The sequence below is a fragment of the Emys orbicularis genome, chromosome 5 (genome assembly GCF_028017835.1).
Source record: "Emys orbicularis isolate rEmyOrb1 chromosome 5, rEmyOrb1.hap1, whole genome shotgun sequence".
Classification (NCBI taxonomy): domain Eukaryota; kingdom Metazoa; phylum Chordata; order Testudines; family Emydidae; genus Emys; species Emys orbicularis.
In genome coordinates this window covers 91,947,149-91,969,838 of record NC_088687.1, presented here as the reverse complement: position 1 = coordinate 91,969,838, position 22,690 = coordinate 91,947,149, and the positions used below count along the sequence as shown (strand labels likewise).

The 22,690-nt window shown below is 42.5% G+C and overlaps 1 protein-coding gene across 1 annotated transcript in view; it reads right to left on the bottom strand.

Moving 5' to 3' along the window:
* Positions 1–22,690, bottom strand: part of AASDH (aminoadipate-semialdehyde dehydrogenase) — a 38,103-nt gene that overhangs the window by 6,702 nt on the left and 8,711 nt on the right. Inside the window, exons 5-12 of the mRNA XM_065404672.1 lie at positions 21,944–22,284; positions 20,237–20,429; positions 14,015–14,256; positions 9,275–9,381; positions 8,174–8,346; positions 4,492–4,681; positions 3,733–3,851; positions 2,323–3,151 (exon numbers count right to left, since the gene is read on the bottom strand). Coding sequence (XP_065260744.1) covers positions 2,323–3,151; positions 3,733–3,851; positions 4,492–4,681; positions 8,174–8,346; positions 9,275–9,381; positions 14,015–14,256; positions 20,237–20,429; positions 21,944–22,284 — 2,194 coding nt within the window. The remainder of the gene's footprint in view (positions 1–2,322; positions 3,152–3,732; positions 3,852–4,491; positions 4,682–8,173; positions 8,347–9,274; positions 9,382–14,014; positions 14,257–20,236; positions 20,430–21,943; positions 22,285–22,690) is intronic.

Genomic DNA, 22,690 nt, shown 5'->3' with positions numbered 1-22,690 from the left:
TTTTAACTGCGTCATTGCTGATCAAAAGGTTGGAGGTGATAGATTGACTCACGAGCTAACATATTTCCCAGCACTTTCTGCATTCAAGCTTCTTGCTGAAAATAAAACCTCACAAGTGCATTTGACATTAAGCGCTCAATGCTCTTCTTCTGAGTCATTTTAAAGCTATGCCTATTTTTACTGCGCTATTACTGTGAAGTTTGTTGGAGGACGGGTGAGCTACTGAATATGGACAAGGGAAGTGAAAAGTTTGTGCATATTAATGAAATTACTTTTATTCTCATTTATGTTTCTGGCAATAAACATAAAGCTTGCCTCTCTCACCAACAGAAGTTGGTCCAATAAAAGATATTACCTCACCCACCTCGTCTCTCTAATATCCTGGGACCAACATGGCAACAGCAACAGTGCATCTGGCAATAAAGACACTGAAGTGTATAATAAAGAGCCTCCATTTTGTTTAATAAAATCCAGGCTCTAGTGCAAGAGACGTTAGGGCATAATAAAACATCAGCACAATTTTGTTACCTGCAGGCTCAACAGCAATCAAAATATCAGCCAAAACTTTGGTCACCACTGTCTTATGTCAAGCCAAAAGGCAAGGGATCCAAGCTTTGTACTATTTAACACGTTAGACATATCAGGTGTGCATGCACCACATAGATAACATTAGTGAGTATTTAATTACTCTCTTTTCATCTGAGCAGATGACAAAAACCCTCCTGATTTTTCATGGGGGGGTCAGTTACAGGTGACACATTAATCCTTTATGAGGCAATTATGGCCACTTTGACATGCCAACAACAAACTGCTTTAAAATTCAAACAGCATACACCAATGCAGTGGAAAGTGCATTTGCCAATATCTTGTATAAGTGACCTTTGCTCAGAGTACCCAAAAAAGCTTTTTAAAATTAAAAAAAAAAAAAAAAAAAAAAAAGATTATTTTGCACTAGATTTAACTTTCTGAAGTATCATACACTAAGTTCTACTGTAACACCGACAGACCCCAGTCGTCGGCAGGCAGGATTGAACCTGGGACCTCTGGAGCTTAGTGCATGAGCCTCTACTGCATGAGCTAAAAGTCATGTGGCTCTTAACTAAGGCTGTAGAGCAGACTCATTAATCTCTCTTTAAGTGGTCTTAGTGCCACTAGATGGGACAGAACATCACACCCAGGGGGTGGGTGGGTTGCACTCTCTCAATTTTTAAAGCTTACTTTAAAGACATTTTTAAAACTTATCATCCCATGCTTTTCTAAGCAGTTCAATTATTATGTTCTAACTAAATTCTTCAAAAGGAACGTGTACCTATTGATTATCAATGTACTAGTACAGTACAGTTAAGAAAAGAAGAATAAATCCATTAGTACATAATACTCCTACTTGATTGCAATACTTTAAATAAGTTGCCCTTCCATTATTTTTTATGGTTGTGATAGGGTTACTGCCTCCTGAACACCTGCTCAGGATCTGGCATGGCTGCTGAGGGGCCCTTAAAAAGTCCATACTGTTTAGATAATACACTGGTCCATGGGAAGGGACTAAGTCCTGCACAGAGTAATTCAAAATAGAACTCAAACTTACAGAATCTTCACCCCAGTTTCAAGATGGGACCAGCCCCTCCTCCCTGAGTGTCCGTCCTCTCTTTAAAATTCCTTTCAGAGTTCAAACACAAAACAGGCTCCTCTACCCAGTCCCCAGCTGAGCCCAGTTCCTCCCACCTGCGGATCTGTCTCTCTAGGTTTCCAAAGTCTTCCTCTCCTGACAGAGGGGCCTCACAGTTCCCCTCCTTGGGGCTGTGCTTATTCCTATCAGCTGCGACCTTGGATCAGCTTCCCTCAAATGGTTGCTCCTTTTCTCAATATTATTCCTTTCTAGATTGGAAGAGATCAACAGACAGACCTCCTTCCCCTCTGCTGACTCAAGGCCCTACAGGAGCCTTCTTTCTGCCTGAGGAATCTGCAAACACCCACTTTCTCTCTCTAGGTCTCTTGCTTTATCTACCTTAGGCCTGATTCAGCCACCTGACCCATCTGTTACATGACTTCACTATTACTCATCCTCCTCCCCTGGGGAGATGAGCTACACTTGTCACAAGTGGATTGGAACCCACCTCGCTTTAAAGGGCCCAGCCACCCTCAATAGTGGCATTGAAACGGCTTTTCTCTTTTGTTCCCATTTACTGCAGTTTAATTTTAGACAGACACAGAACACGGGTTAGTGGAAGTAGAGATGCCAGCTACATATTGCTTGACATTGAATAAGCTGCTATGTAATCTGGTTACAATTTAAGAAAAAGGAAAACCATTTAAAATACATACCAACGATAATGAAGTTTCCACACTTAGACGCACATGCAGAGGATTCAATACGATCTCCAAGAATTCTCTCCCACTTGATTTTTCCTGAGTGTAAATCAATTGCCTGCATTGTGTGAGAATGAGACCCAACGTATACAGTTGCTGATAAATCATCCGTGGCTGGTATTATAACTAATGGGGAGGCATCTACACATTTGCCCATATTTGACTTCCATCTTACATGTAATATCAGCTTCTCAGGCATTTCTGAAGGAGCTTGTTCTACAGAATGAGTACCTGTTTCATTTGTCTTGCTTGCAATTTTTGGACGGCTTCTGCTCTTTCCAGATTTATTCTCTGTCACTTCATATTTCATTGTATTAGAAGTTACAGCAGATGAATAAGATGCTTGTTGTCTTAACTCTGTTCCTGCCTGTCCTGCATTATATGGGCTCATAAGAGACTCAGGGGAAGTCATTGACAACATCCGATTTCCTCGGTTTAGTGCAATAAATGCAATCAATCCTGCAGCAGCATTAAAGTACCTTCTAGATTTTGGTTTTGTGTGTTCTCTATGGAATTCCCCTCCACTGCTCTCATTCAGTTTTCTTTTCACAGTGTTATGATTCATTATTTGGTCCTCACTTGGGAATACAGCTTTAAGAACATGTCGGTAAACCTCAGCAATGGAGCTGCTGAGAATAACTTCCAGGAGTCCAGGAATGGCCTTGCCTGCCAAATTCTCAATCTCATCATGAAACCGTAGTGACTTCAAGGAATCTCCACCACTGTACAGAAACAGTGAATCTTTGGAAATGCTTGGTGAATCATCTGGAAGACTCAGCAGAGACTAGAGAAGAAGCGAAGAACAGAGTTTGTGAGGTGAACAATGTCCCAGTGCCACAGGGAAGTAGGGCCTGAGCCTGTCAGTGCCTCAGACCCCCACTGAAATCAACAGGGACTGAAAGAATTCAGCACCTTGCAGGATTGTATTTGCTCTTTTTGGTGCTCTGAGAAATGCAGGCTGATCAAGTCATGGGGGAAAGTGTCAATTTCAGCAGTGCTAATTTTATGCTTGATTCTGATTCTGCAGTTACTGGCCTCCCTTATGGCTTTCTTGCTTGGCATGGGAAGAAGTATTCTGAAACTGATGACAGATTATGTGGCTGTAATTCACCCTACATACACTAACAGTTTAGCCCATTACAGTTTGCAACTTCAGCTTATGGGGGGGGAGGGGGAAAGGCTCCCTCCTGGCTGTTACAGAGAAATTGTATTTAAGTACTAAATGAACGGATGGAGCTACAGTACATAATGTACATGCAGCAAAAATATTCTGGTTGCATTAGTCACACTTATTAAAACTGTTTAATTCCTGACACATGTATAATGATCCACTGGCAATGATAAAAAGGCAGCTTAAAATACTACCTTCCATAAATACTGCAATCTTTCCCACAATTCCTCTGCTCCGCTCAGCTTACTGTCATGCCTTCTGGAATTTAGATGGTTACTGTAAATCTTGCACAGCTCAGAAACATCAATTTTGCCTTCAAACAAAATAAAAAGCACAAGATTTTTTTCACTGCATTTTAGACTTTGTATTTTCAAATTCTTGTTATGGGCTACATGTTCATCTAGGTCTCAGTCTAGATTTCTTTATTTGTGGGCAAAATTGCACCCATTTTTTTTACACCAGCAATCAACTGCACCCACATAAAAGGGAGCAGGATTTTGAAAATGTATCATACTACACCCACCCACATATAGTGCCTTATCCTGTCCCAACTGAAAGCAGTTGCCACTGACTTCAATGGAAGCAAAAGCAGGTCAAACAAATACGTGTGTGTGTATTTTCAAACTTAAAATGCTTTTAATTACTATTATTCAATTCCAGAGAGTCTAAGGGTGTCAAATAAACAGTACAGAGGAATGCAATGGAAAACAAATGAGAGCCAGACAGATTTGCTGCAGAACACAGCTCTAGCTTATGGTGATGGCTTAATACCATGGGTCACATCAGAGCACAATGCAATAAAATAAGTAATAGTGCATGAACCAGCTATTACTGTTTTGGGGTCGAGTTTCAGTGAAGAAGAAGAGACAACAAATTTAGCTTCTAAACAAAATAGAAAAGGCACACAGCAGCATCTGCACTGAAGAGCATTTGTCAAACATTACTTCATTTACCATGCAATGTGAAAGGCAAAGTTTCTATCAGCACAAGTTCATCAGGGATTGCGTAGGTTGGGAGATGTTTCTGGAGTTCCTTAAGAGTGTCTCTTGCTAAGTTGTCTTTAGGTACAACAAACAAGATTAACTTTTCCTGTCGATACCATGTCACTGCACAGGCTTCCACATGACAAAGACCTTCAGCAGCCTGCAATACAAGAACATTAGCCTTATTTGTGCTGAGGTGCAGGGTAAAAAAAAAAAAACCAACCAATAAATAAGGAATGGTTGTGAAGTTTATATTTTGACACTGGCAGCTACTGAATTTGTTGCTTCACAAATATTATGAAATCCCCCTTGCCCGTCCCCTTGTTTTTATTTTTGTTTAATTTAAATAAGGATTTAGCTCTCATGAAAAGTGTCAGAATGACAGCACTGAAGAATGAATGTATCTAATCCCACAGTGCAACTACAGCACAGGCAGCAGCAGTACAAACTTCTCAGAGACCCACACCACTGTACCTGAGGAACAACCTGGAAGAGGCACATATAGGAGTGGGAACAAAATTCACTCTCCATATTCATTCTATGGTTGGCATTTCTGCTGACTGCTGACAAAGGGGCCAAATGTAATCCCAGTTTTATCATGGGACCGCCTCCCCTCTAGGAACAGGGCTGACACCACCAATTCATCACTGTACATCAATCAAATCTGAACAACTTTTGTTACCCTACCTGGTTTGGATTTTATCCATCACTTGAGTCATCCAAATCCCCTTAAGAATTTCAAAGTTAAAGCTTAGCCCATTTAACACTAAGTGACCTTACATAAACTATTCAGTATATACTGATTTAGCTAGACCCAAAGGTTTAGACCAGGGTAGTCTATTTTTTGTCAAGGTCCAAATTTCTTGGTCAACGTATAGTCAAGGTCCAGACCCCAACCCAGCTTCCCTCCCCTAATTCCCAATTGCCCCCCCTTTGCCCCCCAAGCTCCCTGATTGCCTGCCAGCTCCCTGCCCAGAGAGTTAGGTGACCTTATTTCCCTTAACTGAAAATGGGACACATGGAGCTAGCCTGAGGCACCTGGCATTGCTCCTTGCACCCCCCTTCCCCCCAAACATTCCTTCATGCCCTCAATTGAGCCAAGTGGCAGGGGAGAGGAATGGGTATGGGCTAGGATTTAGGCAGCAAAGCAGGGTGTGAATGTGTGAGAGTACTTTTGAGCTTAGACCCAGCAGGTGAAGCTGCTGAACTATGATCCAGTTAGCGGTGTGATGCGCCTTTGGGGGATGGGATAGCAGAGGGGCAGGAAAGAGGCTCCAGATAGTGGGAGGGACCAAGGAGACTCCAAATAGTAGCCCTGGGAACATGGGGGGAGCCTGGGATGTGGCAGAGGTGGATGACTGGAGGTGGACTGGGGAGGGAGAGGACGATTGGGACAGTGGGGAGGGGGGGGAAGGGCTGGAGAGGGCTCCGGGGACTGGCCCCAAAGAACTGGGCCTGGAAAGGACCTTAGGCCAGGGTGGGGGGCTCTGAGAAATGCTCTGGGGCAGGGGGCACGAGACCGGGGTGGGTGGGCTCTGGGGGTATGAGGTGGGAGTGGGTGGGCAGGCTCCGGGATGGGGGCATGAGGCTGGGGGCACAAGGTCAGCTTTGGGGGCGGGGAACATGGGGGTGGAGCAGTGGGCTCCAGGGACCGCTTGGAGCACAAGCACAGCTCCGCATGGCTCCAACCCCAGCTCAGCTTCAGCCTGCACACAGAGGCGACACATAGCTGTGGCCGGGGGGGGGGGGGGGGGGGCGGGAAGGAGGAGAGACATATGAAAGGTTCTGGGGGGTTACATTCCCCCCCATTTATTGGGACGCCCAGAAGCGAGGAGGTAGCACTTCCCCTACTAGTATCACTCTCCGTGTGTCCATGCACCACGTGGAGGAAGCAGGATGGCTGGCTGAGCTCCTCCTCTCCCTCAACCATGGGGCTGTTTCACCTTCCCTGCTGTTGGAGTCCCACGCATTGCCTCTACTTTCTACCCCTGACTCACCTCAGTGGATAGTCTGCAAAGCAGGCAGCAACGCTGGGACTCCAACAGCGAGGAAGGTGAAGCAGCCCCATTAGGAGTGGGAGGAGCTCAGCCAGCTGCTCTGCTCCCTCCTTGCGACATACGGACACACGGAGAGCACCACTGCCAGGGGGAGCACTGTACCCATCAGAGGCATCAGGAGAAATGGGGGGGGGGGCATGTAACCCCACATGCCCCACCCATGCATCGCCTCTGTCCCCACAGTCCACTGAAAAGTGTCTTGTGGTCCGGATTTGGACTATGGTCCGTCTATTGACTATCCCTGGGTGAGACTAAAGATAAAATGTCATCCTTGAATATGAATGTCATTGTATGTGTTTGAGTCAGATACCTAACGTCAGATGCACTGGATGTGATGATGTGAACTGGGAGCACAATTTGGAACATCCTTGAGGATGAGCTTTCTGGGTTAGACAGAAATGGCTCCTACTGAAAAGATTAAGAAATGGACTCAGTGGGCCAAATTCTGCCTTCACTTACATTTGTATCATCCAACTGAATGCAATGAAATTGCACCAGTGGTAACTAAGGGAAGGCTTTGGTCCAATCATTTCATTTTTCTACGCTTCACCTTATTGGACCAAGTCTAAACAAATTTTAAAACATTTTCTGTAGACACATACCTCTGATCACCTTATGAAAAACAAGAGTAACTAAAGCATACCTTCATTCAACCACAAACATCCTCTTGTCCCCAGAGATACAACATTAATTTAGACAGAAATACAATGCCCTATGGGACAGTAAGGAGCTATTTGTGCATTCAGTGCAGTTACAATCCTAGTTCTACAGAAGGATGTTTCCACAGTCATTTCCACTGGGTCACAATAGGGAGAAGAACCTGGATCATTGCTATCAAGCATTAGCATTAATTAACAATACTGTACATCTCTCTGCCTCATTGACTTTCCAAGCCAAACACAGCCCTGATGCAATAACACTGATTGCAACTGAGTTGTGCCTGCTAACAAGACAGCTTGGATTTGATCCTCCTCCTTTTCCCATACCTCATATCCCTTCTTCTCCTTTGTCAACATCTGTTAATCTCTCTCTCTGCTGATATTTGACTCATTATAGATCTAATTGTAATCAACATTTGGTACTCATATAGTCTTTTTTGCCCAAGGGTCTCAGTGCTTTAGAAATATTAATCAATCCTCAGAGCACTTGGCTGAGGTAGGGATTTATTGTACCCATTTACAGATGGGCAAACTGAGATAAAGAGGGGTTACATGACTTTCCCAGGCCGCTTAAACTAGGAACAGAATCTAAGAGTCTTGATGCCACCCTTGTGCTCTAAACTACTACACTACCCTTTTCAATGACACACGTTAGTATTCTTCAGTTGTCAAATTCTCTACACAGTTTTGAGATTTAGTTTGCATAAAATAAACTATAAACAACAAAGGCCAGATTTTCAAAAGAGCTCAGCATCTGGCAGCATGCTTAAGAACAATGGGAGCTGTTGGGATGCTGAGCACTTTGAAAAATCTACACCCAAAGTTTGATTCAATTACATTAATTCTTGCACTTTTTTGCTGATGAACAAGTCACTGTAGCTATCTGTCCATAATGTTCCACATTGCATAATCTCCGAGCACTACACATCATATTACCTGCTGTACATATTCAATATTAAGACGTTTGCCATGACGTTTAATCTGATTGTCCTTCCGTCCTAAGAAAAACATCTCTGCATCCTTCACTCTCACGAAGTCCCCTGTTTCTCTCATTGTGTTCAAAGGGACAGTTACTTCATCATCAAGGAAGCAGATTCGTTCTTTACCACCTGTGCAAAAGAATGTAATGTTATAGCTTAGAATTACAAAATTATGAAGGGCCTACCTCATACTTCAGAATGTTACAAGTATTAAAATAACTTGGCAAAGAGCTGTTAACATTTGGCATATATAGGACACAAATGTTTGGAACTAAACTTCTGAAAGCAGAAGTATCAGTGGGACTGTATCCTACAATTGATTTAACTGATACAGTTAAATAACTTCTATTTATACTGAGCCAAATGGAAGCAGAAAACAAGTCATTAAAATAAACTGGTTTTGTGTATAAAATAATGGTAATTTCTTGCCTGTTAATCTGATTTCTCAAAGTCAGCCTATATTGCTAGATATGTGGCCCCCATCAAGGTGGTATCGGCTAATCTACATGTCCCATCCTGTTTCAGGTTGTAATGACAGAGCCTGAACCATTTCTCTGAATGTTGTGATGCAGTCTTCTTAGGGTTTATGGAATTTTTATTCCCTGGGCAGTTTCTAATTGAGAAGGATCAGCCACCCATGTGTTGCTCGGAGGGTTTACATCCACTAACTGTGCTGGCACAGATGGCCTATGGAGAATAGATTGATTCTTTCGCCACTGAAGAGCATATGACACTACTGAAGGTAGTTTTAAATTGAAAAGATACAAGCAGTGGCGTTTAGATGTTAATATCTAAATGTATGAAACAATAATTCTGACAGCCCTTTAAAGAACTTTGACAGGGTTTTATCACAAAAATCAGTATCCAGCCCAGTAAACTGTTTAAATACTGTATACAATTTAAAAAGTACATTGCTAGAGAAAACACCAGATTTCACTTCTGTATTTCAGAGTGTTTTGTTGTACAGGCAATGGCACTTTAGAAAACAAAATGCACAGAGATTAAAACATGACTTTTTTTGAAACTAATCAATTAAGAGAAATAAATATAAGATAACCTATGAAAACTTGTCCCTCTCCGTCTAGAACTGCAGAACCAGTGGCATCTCTGACTTCAACTGTTGTTCCAAGCAGTGGTGATCCCAGTGGTACAGGGGAATCAAATCTAAACATTTTAAAAAAATTAAAAGTAAAAATCTTTTCCTTCAGATAGCAGAGAAAACAAAAAATTCAAAATGCAGGCCGACCATAGACACTGCAGAGGTCTGTGGGTATGTATACACTGCAGTTGCGAACATGCTACCCCAGGCTACACTCCTATTTTTAGTGCATCAGCTCAAGCAGAGCTAGTGCATGTCAGTGTACCCATGCTGGGAAGCATACACTGAACTGCAGTATAGATATAACCCATGTGAAGTGAGATGTGTGGGGCCCCATCCAGCTTCCTCCTCATCATGCTCCCCTCTTAGCAGTTCCTCCACCAACTCCCACTATTTGGGCTGTGGCAACTCTTTACAATTTCCTATCTGCAAGTCTGGTCCACCAATGAATTCCCTGCCTCTTGCTGATTAACTGGAAAAGAAGCACTCTGTGAAGTGCACCTTTGCCCCCAATAATAACCTCCCCCTCCTTTCCTATCCCACTCTATTGCAGCAATTTGCAAATCGCTGGGTGGGTTCAAAGTTGACACATATGTGTTACAAGCAGATGGGAAAAAGACCTCTTTAACAAAGAGTCAACTCTCCCATGCTTGGAACTGAAAGACCACCAGCAAAAACAAAGATGACAAGACTTTATAGTCCTAAAGTAAAAACAAGAAAAATAATCTTATTAAAAAAAAATCCAAAGTCTTCTATATACACTACAAAGCAACAACAAAGGACACTTCCCCCACACCCATAGTATTTGCTTCAGGTTGGGGGGTGCTGTCTGTAAGCGAGGACTGGCACCCTATACCGGAAACCTACTGACCGCTATACTTACCTACATGCCTCCAGCTTTCATCCAGACCACATCACACGATCCATTGTCTACAGCCAAGGTCTAAGATACAACTGCATTTGCTCCAATCCTTCAGACAGAGACAAACACCTACAGGATCTCTATCAAGCATTCTTAAAACTACAATACCCACCTGCTGAAGTGAAGAAACAGATTGACAGAGCTAGAAGGGTACCCAGAAGTCACCTACTACAGGACAGGCCCAACAAAGAACAAAGTAACAGAACGCCACCAGCTGTCACCTACAGCCCCCAACTAAAACCTCTTCAGCGCATCATCAAGGATCTACAACCTATCCTGAAGGACGATTCCTCACTCTCAGAGACCTTGGGAGACAGGCCAGTCCTTGTTTATGGACAGTCCCCCAACCTGAAGCAAATACTCACCAACAACTACACACCACACAACAAAAACACTAACCCAGGAACCAAACCCTGCAACAAACCCCGGTGCCAACTCTGTCCGCATATCTATTCAAGGGACACCATCATAGGACCTAACCACATCAGCCACACCATCTGGGGTTCGTTCACCTGCAATGTGATATATGCCATCATGTGCCAGCAATGCCCCTCTGCCATGTACACTGGCCAAACTGGACAGTCTCTAAGCAAAAGAATAAATGGACACAACTCTGACATCAAGAATTATAACATTCAAAAACCAGTAGGAGAACAAACACTTGAATATCCCTGGACACTCAATAACAGACTTAAAAGTGGAAATTCTTCTTCAACAAAAAACTTCAGAAACAGACCCCAATGAGAAACTGCAGAACTGGAATTAATTTGCAAACTGGACACCATCAAATTAGGCCTGAATACAGACTGCGAGTGGATGGGTCACTAAAAAAAAACAAAAAACTAATTTCCCCATGCTGATACTCTCACCTTCTTGTCAACTGTTTGTAATGGGCCACCTTGATTACACTGAACTCATTAGCACTACAAAAGTGATTTTTCTTCCCTTCTTGTCAACTGTTGAGAATAGCCCACTTCCACCTTAATTGAATTGGCTCATTAGCATTGATCCCCCACTTGGTAAGGTAACTCCCATCTTTTCATATGCTATGTATTTATACCCTACTGTATTTTCCAGTCCATGCATCTGATGAAGTGGGTTTTAGCCCACGAAAGCTTATGCCCAAATAATTTGTTAGTCTCTAAGGTGCCACAAGGACTCCACATAGAAAGGAGGATGCCTAGGGAGTCAGCTGCAGCTCTCTGAGCTTAGGGCAGGTATTCTGCTGGTACCTAGCATTTACATTGGTTGACTATCTGCCCAAGGAGCCATTCATCACTCAGAGCACAGTGTGCTCCAACCATGCCCCCAACAATGGGGGCTGCTGGTGATGGTGCAGGAGAAGTCTATACCAGCTCTGTTGCAGCTTAGAATTCTCCATGCCAGGGGAATCACCAGCAAAGGAGATAGATTTTTCATTCCTTTTGCACCACCAGTGGCACATAGTGAGCATAGTGAGGCCCAAGAACCCGAAGAAGTTATAAATATTACCAATTTACTGGCACCTTTGTAAGTAGAAATTAAAAGCAGCACAACTACCTCTGGAGCGCAGCAGCCAAGCTGAAAGAAAAACAGCATTTCACTTGGAAGTTCAGCCATTGGGGAAATGTCGGCAGCTGGACTTCCAAGAGAAACCACCAGATGATTTCTGCTGCCAGTTGTAAATTTCTTCAGACTAGAACCCCAAGTAGGCAACAGAAATATGAGCAAATTTGTTTACAGAAGTTCTGATTTCCTTTTCACAAACGAGACAATTTATTTTTATATAAATAACTGCCTAATAAAAAGCCATATTGCAACAGCAGATTTTGAAGACAGCTCTTTACTGATTTCACTGGGAGTTTTGGCACTTTATGACCAATCATCATGTGTTATTGGAGATCCACTTACATCAATATCAGATTAACAAGAGATGTCATTTGTGAAAAAGAAGATGCTTGTTTGTATTCAACAGACTTCATAAAATACATCTAGCACAGGTTACACATGTAACTAAGGATGTCAGGCAATGGGTGTGCTACCCCATTTTGGGGGGCCATTATATTAAATTTATGAATTTAATATGTCTGATTGTGTTCTATTCCAGGGAGGAGGATTACCACCACTCCTACAGGAACTAAAAACAGTGGGGGGTAATTAAGGTGTGCCACTAAAATTAAACACCACAAGCTAGTTACCAACCCTTGCAGTGGGTTTGCTTATACTGGTTTAAGATGGGTTTTCCAGGCACTAGAAGACAAAGAAAGGGCTTTTGGTATAAATGGATGAGCTTGAACTGACACAGGGCCTTCTTTCTGATCCAACAAATAGACAGGACCTTGCAAAAAGCATAGAAAGACTTGCGTCGACTAAGGCCCCATGAGACTGACATGTTTTCTGATATGTTTAGTGTGTGTTTAAATCTGTTAATTGTTTTTATTATGTTTTCTCTGTAATGCTTTTACCTTAATGTGCTTATTAAGACAAAGCTGTGTGGTAATTTGTAACTGCTGGCAGCACACTGTTCAGAGCCCTCAGAAAGAGAGGAATGCACAGGCACTTGTCTTTAGGCAGACTGGCTTGCTGGAGATATCACAGTGTAAGGCATGGATCTGTGCAGACTTAAAATCCCAATCACAAAGGAAAGACTCAGGGCTGCATCCAAGACAGGTAATAGCTGAGAGCTGGAAACCTTAAGCAGATACCCTCAAGGGACCACGGAGGGGAAATACAGGGTAGTTAATTTGAAAGTGTGACCATGGCTACATATTTCAGAAAGCAAAATGAAAACTTCTGAGGGTCAGGAGCATCATGCAGTGCCTACACATTTCCACAGCTCTTCTGAGAATTTCTAAACCCTCTATAATTAGTAAGTTCCCTGACCACAAACACCAGGAATTATATGAAACTAGTAGAAAGCATTGACAGAATGGTTAAAAAAGTATCATGCCAAAGAGACCAAGAAAGCCATTAGCAATGCATCATATGTCATGTGTTGAGGAGAGGATGGAAGCTAATTATAGTATTTACTTATTTTTACTGCTGGGTTCTGTACTGTAACAATATCAACTAGACTCACCTGTTCCTATATATATGAAGTTAACATAACCTCTGTTAAATTTCTTCCAGCATAAACAGCCTTCTCATTACTGAGGAAACCATGTGACTCAGTGTATAGTGCACTAGCCTGTGAAACAGGAGAACAGGTTCTATTCCCAGCTCTTCTTCAGTGAGCTGGCACAGGCCTGCTGCAGGTTTTTAACTGCAGTATAGACATACCCTGAGTTATTTCAGAAAATCACTTAGGATCAATTTCTGCTGCCCTTACTCATAGAATAATTTCAAAGGAACTATCTGCTGAACAGTAAGGTATGCCATAATGTGAGGATGGGTGAAATAATAGAACCCTTAACTCCTATGTGCCTCAGTTTCCCATCTATAAAATGGAGATAATGCTTCTCTGCTTAGCAGGGCACTTTGAAGTGAATGAAAAAGCATATGTGCGCTAAGTATCGTTACTACATCTATTATTGGATTTTCAGGTCAACTTTTTACAATAATCTTGCAAGAAACCACTGTGAAAACATAACATTTTGAAATTGATAAAGCCAAGCACCACTACTATTTCTAAACCTATGTTCATCAGCAGTTATCGTTCCACATATGCAACTTCCAGCCAAGTGAATGGGGATTCTGCCTGCGAAGGGCTTGCAATGTTGGGCCCTTAATACTTGATCACTAACAACTGCATACTTTGTGTGTGCCAAAGCAGCTAGCAAAACAGTGAAATTTCTCACCGAATATCAGAGCTAAGAACTTCTTCAGGAATCCTGTAGCATGTGGCCCAGCTTGATACTTCTGTAATGCCATAGAGATTAAAAACATGTGTTTTGTTTTCCCTGCCCTTCCAGCTTCTCAAGACATTCAGTGCAGGAAATGCTTCTCCACCGAGGGCTAAGACACGGAGTGAAGTACTGGCAGACAACACAGTTGACTTTATAAGTTGAGCTCCAAATCGTCTGAGAAATGTTGGTGTTGCCTGAGCAATGTTAAAAAACAAAAACAAACAAACAAAAAAAAACACATGTGTCACACACAAAGATATTTATGCTCTTACATGTTATGGAAAACTGCAGGCCTACAAACACACAGTAAGCTGTAATATCTCAGGTGTTTCTCAAATACAGCAAAAAGCCAAACAGATTCATGATTACAATAATATCCATCATCAAAGTGCTGAACAGATCTGCTAACGATCTGAGTGGTGAGAAAGGATGTTTGTAAGAAAAGGAAGATTATCGTGGATGGAATTTTACAGGTGTAGATTGTTATCCATTCAAAGGAGTTCTTCGAACTGTCTTATCTGCAGGTCAAACAGCAGCTGACTGTTGATCCATGTGATACAGGCCCTGATTCTGCTTTGGGATCCATTAATACAAACCACTTCATCCATGTGGAGTCCCACTGCATTAACATGGAATTCTGTGTAGGAGCAAGGGTCACACTAATTTATTCTAATGTAGGATCAGGGCCATATAGTGCAACTTACATCTAAAAGAAGAAATTACTCACTTTGTGCAGTAACGGTGGTTCTTTGAGATGTATGTCCTTATGGGTGCTCCACTGTATGTGTGTCCGTGTCCCTCCACTGCTGATCTGAGAATTTTGGAAGCAGTGTCCGTTTTGCACGTACATGCACTGCCTCCCCCCTCATGCTCTGCCACAAGGCTAACGAGTGCTGTGCAGGCAAACCCTCCTCAGTTACTTCTCTACCACAGAGTTTATGATGAGAACTCCAAAGTAGAGGGGAGGTGGGCGGGTCATCTGTCCGGGCCACGTGGGAGCAATCAGTATGATGTTTGCTTTCTCTCTTTTTATTTTCAAACAGGACTTTTAGCAATAGAGGGAATGGGGAAGACATAAAGAAGGCCCTTGTCCCATGAGAGGAGGAGAGCGTCCCCTATGGAGTCCTGGCCAATGCCCGCTCTGGAGCAGTACCGTGGACATTTCTTGCTCTGGTAAGTAGTGAACAAGTCTATTATCGGCATCCCCCATCATTCGTGGCCGTGTGGGAATTTGTGGCTGAGACTGTCCACTGTCGTGTTTTGCATTCCCAGTAGGTAGGCCACTGATATTGTAACATTGTGGGAAGTGTACCAGTTCCATAGATTTAGTGCTTCCCTACAAAGGTAAGGCGATCTGGCACCTCCTTGATGGTTTATGTAATACATGCACGCTATATTGTCTGTCATGACCTTTGTGCGTGTACCTCTGATCAGTGGAAGGAAGCACAGGCGCCGACTCCGTGGGTGCTCCGGGAATGGAGCACCCCTGGAAAAAAATAGGGGGTGCTCAGCACCCACCGGGATGACCAGCTGTTGGCAGCCAGGGATCAGCTGTTTCGTGGGTGCCTTGGCAGATGAGCTGTTTCATATGGGTAGTCTGCACGCAGCTGCGATCAACTGTTTGTCAGGCAGGTTCAAATCAACTGTTTTGTGCCTCCCTGCTCCAGCAGGGGCTGAGTGAGTTACATGCACACACAAAAAAAGCCTTAGGGTTAGAGGTGGGCGGGAGTGCTGGGCTATCAGCAGCAGTGCAAACAGCCCCTGCTCACCTGGTGCCGCACCACACCTCTTGGGCTGGTGGTCATGGCGTCCACCTGTATGGCAGCTCCCTGCCAGCTTCCTCTTGAAAATGCGGGTGCATGGCATGTCATCTCTGGCGAGCCTGGAGCTCTGGGTGGATTCAGTACTGTGACCCCTGTAGCAAGCATAGGTGAGTCCAGTGCATCAGACACTGAAAGGTTTGTCGTGTACCAGAAGTCCAGCAGTGCCATAGGCATTGGTACCGGTAGTGATTGGAGGTGCCAAGATGTCTGCACCGAGGAAGTTGGCGATTCAGTCATGAGTGAGCAGTCCGTTGGTGTCTGGCATGCGGAAGACATACCAATGTAGATGTCCGCACTGAAGGAACCTTCCCCAGGGAAGTTATCTAGTTTTCTCACGCCCCGTTGGTACCAATGATTCCTTGCCTGTGCCCATCAGGTCCTTAGGCAACCCAACACATTCTGGTGGGGTGGTGGTGTGCGAGCTCTGGGTACCGGATTTAGACAGCTTCAATGCCGTCGGTACTGATGGTACTGAACAAGCCAGAGATCATTTTCGTCTCAGTCAGGGCTCACTGTGGGGACTTACGGCCCTTTCATTAGAAGCCTTGTGAGAGTGGCTCATGGTTGTTTTCTTAGGCTCACCTCAGAGGGTTGCAGTGAGGATTCCGGCCGGCTGGCGTCTTAGCGCAGCAAGGATGGTGGTTGGAGGGCCACTTCCATTCTATTCTCCATCCTTCCTGGATCTGGGTTTCAATTGTTGGCATAAAACATACTTCTTGGGGATGTGGTTCTCTCCCAAGCAGTGGACACACTGAGAATGACCATCACTCACTGGGATAGATTCTTTGCAACTGAGACACTTCTTGAAGCCCAGTGAACTGGGCATACCCTGTGTCCAGGGAGGTCCCTAGATGGGGTGAGGGTGGGGTTGATGAAAAACAAAGGTTTTTTTTTTTATTATTATTAAATAAAAGATAAATGAGTGAAAAAGGGAGCTCTAAAAGGTAGCTAAAGTAGAGAACGAATTAGTAATTCTATAGAAAGTGGCAGAGCATGGGGGGAGGGGAGGTGCATGCGTGGACTGAACGGACAATGCTATTAAATTCTCTGATCAGCAGCCCAGCCAAGGCAAGGCAAGGCAAGGCATGAGTTATAACTGGCAAGAAATGTTAGAGACAAGAAGGGGTTCTGCAAATATGTCAGACAAAAAAGAAAATCAGGGATGGCGTGGGCCCGCTGCTCAATGGAGAAGGTGAGTTGGTAACAGAAAAGGATAAGAAAGTGGAGTTGCTCAATGTCTACTTTGCTGCAGTTTTCTTACAAAAAATAACGTGACCAACCTACTAGCAAAGTGACAGACAAAAAGGGGAAGAGATGCAGATCGGGATAAGTAAAGAACACGTCAGAGGTCTTCTGACTAATTTGAATGAATTTAAGTCAATGGGGCCCGATGCTATTCACCCGAGGGTGCTCAAGGAATTAGCTGAAGAAAGCTCGGTGCCACCGACGATAATATTTGCAAGCTCATGAATGACAGGAGAGGTCCCAGAAGACTGGAGAAGGGCTAGCATAGTGCCCATCTTTAAAAAGGGGGAAAGGGAGGAGCCGGGGAACTATAGACCAGTCAGCCTGGCCTTGATACATGGGATGCTACTAGAACAATGTATAAAATATTCCATTTGCAAATACCTGGAGGATGAAGAGGTGATCGCTAGCAGCCAGCATAGATTTACCAAGAACAAATCATGCCAAACCAGCTTGATTTCCTTCTTTGACAAGGTAACTGGTTTGGTGGATAGGGGAAATGCAGTGGACATAATATACCTGGATTTTAAGTAAGGCTTTTGACATAGTCCCACATGACAGTCTCATAAGTAAGCTGGAGAAATGTGGATTTGGTAGTTCTACTGTTAAGTGGATACATAATTGGTTAAACAACTGCAAACAGAGTAACTATTAATGGAATGATGTCAGACTGGAAGGAGGTCTCAAGTGGGGTTCCACAGGGATCTATTTTGGGTCTGGTGTTATTTAACATCTTTACTAATGACCTGGATGTAGGACTAGAGAGCATACTGATCAAATTTGGAGATGACACAAGAGAGGTTGCAAACACTTTGGAGGACAGAACTCAAATTCAAAGGGATCTCGATAAGTTGGAGAACTGGGCTATAGACAACAAAATGAAATTCAATAAAGACAAACATAAGAGCTACACTTAGGGGGATAAAACAAACATGTACAAATACAGAATGGGGGATAACTGGCTTGGCAGCAGCACTGCTGAGAAGGATCTGGGAGTTGTGATCCACCACAACCTCAACAAGAATCAACAATGCGATGCAGTTGAAAAAAGCAAATGCAATTCTGGGTTGCATTAAAAGAGGCATAGCATGCAAGTCACTGGAGGTGATGGTACCACTCTACTCAGCGCTGGTTAGGCCTCAGCTGCAGTACTGTGTCCAATTCTTGTTGCTATTGTATAGAAAGGGTGTAGTGACAAAGATGATCAAATGGATGGGATGCAAGCCATATGAACTAAGGCTGAAGGAACTGGATATGTTTAGTTTGGAAAAGAGGAGATTGGGGGCCGGGGGGGGACAAATCCTGCATCTTGGAAGGGGGTTAGACTAGATGAGCCTTGCAAGTCCCATTTAACCCTATGGGTCTATGAAAATCACAGCCTTCTATTTAATAGTCAGCACTCAACAGTCCATTCAAAACTTTGATGGCTCCTAAATGGAAATGATTAAGAAAAGGACAAGCATTAATTTTTCCACGAGTTTTTTCATGGCTTTGCTCAAGTCTGTCCAGAAACATCAGAATCCTCACAGGAACGGCAGCCTTGAAGTTTGAGAAACACTATCACAGAAATTATTCGTCAACTAAACCCTAAAGAGAACTTATATCATTTATTTCACTAAGGGCCCTTCCCTTTACTGATCAAGATAGTGATCAAACTCAAGGAAATGCAAATTAAAAACGTTACCAAAATTTCCCAACCACCATCAACCCTAAAAACAGTTCAACTGCTTAAGAAACATCTGACTTGCTAATTATGGCTACAACTTAAGAGAAATAGGCCAGGGGAAAAAACCCTCTAAAAACATCAGGCAACACAGTGGTCAAGATGTTTTAGCGTGCCAGGAAAAAGTCTGTGTAGAAGTACCCTGTAGTACCAGGATTTTACTTACTCCCTCCATTGTAAACCGAGCAGAAGTAAGAGGACCTGACAATTAATATTTTTTAACAGCTGGATTATTTTTGCTTTGGTATCTTTACTTAATTGTTAAGTAAACCTGAATTTACAACCACAATCACCTATTTCCTCCTTTTCTCCAAGAGAAGGAAATCTTTAAAAAGAGTGTGTGCATGCAGGACAGAAGGCTATACAAATGACTTGGGAGTTGGAAGGAAGATATAGAGGGCTGGAGGCAGAACTGAAGAAAATACCCTTTCCTATGCTGGCTGGGTGTCTTCCTGGTAAAAGTATTGCAGTCACAATGTTAATTAAAACCCTGTCACTTTAAGAGGTTGTGTGGTTTCAATAATGGATATGCCTCACTAACCAGACTATTAACATATTACTGCCTATACATAAAACAGATATTCTGCTTAAAGTTTTAGATTTATGAGAAACAACTTACATAGATCCACCTCTCCGCCAAGAGCAGAGATTTTTAATCGTTTTACTCAAGTATTAGCTGTTGCATAGTACCATATCGTACCACAGAATATGCAACTGGGCTTATTCAGTTAATAAGGATTACAAAGGACTATTATTTCCCAGTATACTCTATAGGCAAATTAGATTTTAGTCTGTTAAAATTCAGTTCACACCGGAGGAGATCTCTCTCTACCACAGGAAATGAAGCCAGTGCAATCTTGGGTGAGCTAACAGCTTATAAACAGCCAAATTTACTGGGGAAATAATCATTCTGTTTCTTATTACTAGCACTTTATCATGTTATAAATGGCACTATTGATGGGTACTTTAGTTTATCGTGTTTCTGGCAATGGGACTATTTCCAGGATTAAGAATTACTTAGGGCTGCAAGATCAAGCCCATTATTTGGTGCCAGAGTGAATGTCAGCGGAAATTAAAAAGCTACATAATTAGCAGGCGCCTTCAGCTGAATGTCAGCCCTGTCTTCAGTCAAATCTCATCTGTCATACATCACTGAGAACAATCCTTTCAAATGGTAATTTCTTTGCTACAGAGCACTAGAGCTTCATAAAGTTAAGAGGATAACAGATGCATAAAAACTAAAGGGAACTGATGCCGCAGTAAAAACTTCTTTATCATTACTGTCTGGTATCTTGCAAAATCTGCACACACAGGCAAACAGAAAGAATAAGACACAAAATACATCCCTTGTATCTCAAGAGGACCCCATTGTGAATGGCTTACCTGCAATACTGTCACCCTGTGACGGTGAAAAAGAGCAGCAGACAACTTCAGAGGCATCATTTTTATGGGGTTTGGTACTATAAGCAGAGAGGCTCCACTTGTCAGAGCAACGAACAACTCAACTACAGATGGATCAAATGTCAGAGGTGAGGCCATGAACAGCATATCATGTGGTGAGATCTTAAATAGGGATCTAAAATTAAAAAAAGGCCAGAGTTATTAAGCCTGGTGCATATAAATGCTGGTAACTGGCTGGCACTATTTAAAAACAGAAGGGGATCTGAGTTGGAGCACTTGTATGGCGTAGCATCTGTACCTAGATTAATAAAAATTTAATGCCAGAAGGGACCATTAAGATAATCTAGTATAACTGCCTGCATACACAGGAAAATTTCACCAAGTGGTTCTTGCATCTTCAAACCCATTACTTCTGGTTGTGCTAGAGCATATCCTTCAGAAAGGCATCTGCATCTATGTTCTGCTTGCTGGGGAGGAAGCTCTGTGCAGATTTTGAATGGTCTGTGCTCATTCATCATTACCGCTCTGTATCTACACTCCATATTGGGCTAGCAGTGTTTCCATTACTAGTATTTTCTAGCAGGTATTTACCAGAACAAAGAAAAGCCAAGAAAACTAGAACAGGAATTAGGATTTAAAGAGGAAAATAATTCCTATATGAGAGGTGGAAGGAGGTATCTGAGAGTCACAAGTTCAAGTTTCCTTATCTATTTCATTTAGAGTACCAGCAATAAAATGTCTATATTATGATCAACATGATATCTGGGAGTAATAAAATCAGGTCAAGCATGTTAAGAATAATGTATAACCAAGCAAAGTAATAAATATTATTCTATTTAGAAAACGACTGAAAGAAAGCTTGGAGGGAGAGGGGGAGCCACAAACACATAACAATGGCAGCTCATAGAATTTAAGACCAGAAGGCACCATCATGATCATCTAGTCTGACCTCCTGCACATTGCAAGCCACAGAACCTCACCCACCCACTCCTGTAATAGACCCATATCTTCAGGCTGAGTTACTGAAGTCTCAAACCATGATTTAAAAACTTCAAGTTACAGAGAATCCACCATTTACACTAGTTTAAACCAGCATGTGACCTGTGCCCCATGCTGCAGAGGAAGGCGAAAACTCTCCAGGGTCTCTGCCAATCTGACCCGGGGAAAATTCCTTCCCAACCCCAAATATGGCGATCAGTTAGATCCAGAGCATGTGGGTCTTCAACTCCAGTTGGCTTCAACTGTTTGCAGAATGAATTTGTGAAGAGTACTTCTATTGTACTAAAATTATTCTTGCCTCAGTCATTCCTGGTAGTTCAATACCATACCTGATACTAGACTTTGGCAGTCCCCCCCCCTTAACCACAATTTTGTAATCACCTTATTTTGCAATGTACTTTGTGAATGTAAAATATGATTACTTGCAAGTTAATAAAGCTTTCCAAAGGGCACCAATTCTTGGCTTTATATACTTACTCTTGCAAAAGCTAGCTTTTGCAATTTTTTCCTTTCCTTTACAGACCAGTGAAGATCACCTCCAGTGAGGTGATTCACAAAATATAGTATGACTATAGCGATCAGTGACAAGCAAATACAAGCACTGTTAGATAGTAAGTTATTCTGAAAATCTTGCCTCTAATTGTCAGCCATTTGAAAACATAAAAAGGATAATTTGGAAAGTAAACTTACTGAAGATGAAGAATATTTGGCACAATACATTTATGAGGTACTCTGACTATTTTGGGGATCCCTGTAGTTCCTGATGTATGCAAGATGTATGCCAAAGAATGTTGCTGCCTGACATCCGTGTACCCCCTTTGTGATGTCTTTGATTTAAGTTGGTCCAGGTCAGCTACGTAATCTGTCTCCCAATTACTTGCAGCTTTGGAGAGTCCATTTTTGTCTTCTGCGCCATCTAACAGCAGATTTACATGAACATCATTCCAATTAATTTGGAAAAGAGTTAAACCAACATCATCTATTGCAAAAGAACTCTGGTAAAACCAGCCAGCGTGGGATATTTTGAATTTCTGTAAGAGAATAAAATAGTTTACAAGCAAGTTAAAGGCAAAACTCAGTGCAGTTTTACTGTCTCCATTCCCATATTGTACTACTAACAATAAAGATAAAAATTTTCAAAAGTGACTAGTGATTTTGAGTGCCTCCACTTCTGGGAGCCCAACCTGAGACAGTTTTAAGAAGTCTGGTTTTCAGAGAGCAGTTGCTTGCTCCTTTTAAAAAAAATTGTGGATGAATTTAATACTCATAAAAATGATTATCAGTAGTAAATTAGATGTTGTACAAGTTTCCTCCAAGAGCTCTGCATTCCATCTTGACATGAAACACCTATTGGGGAGAAAGACTGGAAGGGTTCCTGAATAGCAATGCCCACCATTGTGGAATGTGTTACAAAATCATGGAAGTGAATAAGTGAAC